The sequence below is a fragment of the Athene cunicularia genome, assembly GCF_003259725.1.
Source record: "Athene cunicularia isolate RWA chromosome 13 unlocalized genomic scaffold, athCun1 chr13_part1, whole genome shotgun sequence".
In the NCBI taxonomy this organism is placed as follows: Eukaryota; Metazoa; Chordata; class Aves; order Strigiformes; family Strigidae; genus Athene; species Athene cunicularia.
The window spans coordinates 9,793,829-9,796,244 of NW_020799117.1; the positions used below are offsets into that span (position 1 = coordinate 9,793,829).

Consider the following 2,416-nt stretch of genomic DNA (forward strand, 5'->3'; position numbering starts at 1 on the left):
CACCGGCCTGGTCAGGGGGTCCCCGACCCTTAGCGTGAGTCCCGTGAGTGGGGGGTGGCAGCAACACAGAGCCCGGTCCCCCTCCTACCTGGTGATGGAGATGGCCGCTTCCCTCCCAGGCATCACCGGGGCGGGGGGGGCTGCACCCCAACCAGCCCGAGGGACAGGGACAACGTGCCACCGCGGCGGGGATGGGGGTGGGTGCCCGCGTACCCCTCGCCCAAGGGTGGGGGAGGACGGGGAGGGGAGAACGTCCCCGTCTCCCTCCCAGCAGCGCTTGCCTCTGCTCCCGGGCTCAGGCTTTGTCTAACTCCTTCCCACGCACTCCCGCTTGCGCTGCAGGGGGGAAGGCGGCCTGCTCGCCTCGCCTGCATCCCTGCATCTCCCCCAAACCCTCCAGCATCCCCCCAAAACCCTCACAGCTGCTCCCCATCACCCTATAGCATCAATTTACACGCACACACACACACACACCCCCACACACACGGGATGTCATCGCCGGGGCAGGAGCTATATAGATCTATAGAGTGGAGGAGGAGGGTGTGCTAACATTAAGCCCAAGACAGGGGAACCCCATCTTGTGGTTAATGTTAGCACAGACACCCCCCTGGACCTATGGATCTATAGGATGAGGCCAGTGCAATGGGAGCTGGCACACCTGGTTGCTTGGAGACAAGGGAGGTTGGAAATGCTCCTTCCAGTAAACAGCCAGTCTGGAACAAAACCCCGAAGGCTAAAAATAGGGAGGCAGGATATTGAAATAAAACAAAAAGCGTTGCTTTACCCACCCTGGGGCAGAACAGGGCACCCCCATGTCACTGCCAGGCACCCTAACGGGGGAACGGGGTGGATGGTGTGCGGGTGCATCGCTGTACCCATCAGTGTGTGTCCCCCTCCACCCATATGGTCCTGTGGGCTGGTCCCAGTCTGGCAACATTGACTGGGCCCAGCTGCCTGCTTGCAGTGGGGAGGAGCACAGTGTGGGGCACAGGTATGGGTTTATATCCCACACTGCATGTGTGAGATCACACCCCACAGACCCTGGGGAGCACAAGGGACACCACGGGTAGGATCATGTCCTGGCAGAGGAGGGGACTGAAATGTCCCCCATCTCCTGGCCAGGACTTTGTCACAGGGCAGGGGGCTGTGGGGTCACATACGGCTGCCATTTGCTTCCACCCACTGCTCTCCCTATCCCCATCTGCATCTCGGCACCCCACACGTCCCCTGGCCAGGGTGGCAGTGGGTCGTAGGGAGCATCCTCCCCTCCCCACAGGCAACCTTCATCCCAAGCTGGCTGCCTCTTCCTCCTCCTCTCCCCACCCGGGCACTTCGGGGCTGGCAGGAGAACAATAGCGAGGAGGATGAGTAAGATGGTCCCCATCACCTTGGCAACGCACTCCCGCGCTGCCGGCGTGCGAGGAGTCAGGCAGCTGCCTGAAAAGCGCATTCTCTCTCTCGGCGGAGGGGGCTGCCGACACAGGTAGCATGGCAGCCCCCTCCTCGGCGCCACGGCCCACCTCCCACGCCTGCACGGGCAGCGCCACGTGAACGCGCCGGGCTCCCCCACAGCCGCTAGCACGCCGCCGGCATCCGCACACACCGGTGCAGGCAGATGCACGCGCCCGGCACACAGCTCGGCCCAGGCTTGGCCCCTCGCCATGCGGCTCGCCAGTGCTCGGTTGTGCCGGGATGCGGTGGAATGCAGCTGACAGGGTCTGGCTGGGAAATGTGTCCCGTGTTGGGCTGCCCGGCGGGCAGGTGATGGGTTTCCTGGTGCTGCTCACGGCCATGCTGCCTTCACGCAGGCTGCCCACATTATCTGCGGGCAGGGCGGCTGGGCTCTGGAGCTGACAGGGTGCTGGAAAACAGGAGCAGCAGAGGATGCCCGGGAGCACCAGGGTCCCATTGCCACATGTGTGTCCCACATTGCCCTCCAGGCTCCCCTCCCCAGGACAAGCCATGCTGCCAGCAGAAGAACCCTCGGCATGGCCAGAACTGCGAGTGCCTTGGGATGGAATCAATGCCACTGTCAGACCCAAAAGCACCAAGCACCTGAAAAATAGCCCTGCCTTCATGTCAGGCACTGGGAGGGACCCAATCTCTGCCAGCATACTCCGCCCTGGCTGCCCCAACATGCAGCCCATGGCTGGGGTTGACTTGCCTGAGCCCTGGGGGGTGGGAGGGCACCATGGCCCGGACACCACAGCCCGGTGGCCAAGCACCGTGCCCTGGGTGCTCCTGGGTGCAGGCAGGGACACAGCCCCAGGGCTAGCTGGGGGGCGCCGGGAGGGACAGTCCCTAACGCGGGGATGGCCGCGTGGGGCTGCGCAGGCCCCAGGAGCTGGGCGAGCCCCCCACGGCGCCCCGGCACCACATCCCGCTGCCCCTGCACCCGCCCCACCCCGCCCCTGCT

General features: G+C 64.6%; 1 protein-coding gene across 1 annotated transcript in view; it reads right to left on the reverse strand.

Moving 5' to 3' along the window:
• Positions 1-287, reverse strand: part of GPRIN1 (G protein regulated inducer of neurite outgrowth 1) — a 4,462-nt gene extending 4,175 nt beyond the window's left edge. Inside the window, exon 1 of the mRNA XM_026858460.1 lies at positions 89-287. Within this exon, the coding sequence (XP_026714261.1) occupies positions 89-123 (35 nt within the window). The 5' untranslated portion in view covers positions 124-287. The remainder of the gene's footprint in view (positions 1-88) is intronic.
• Between the last annotated feature and the right edge of the window lie 2,129 nt (positions 288-2,416).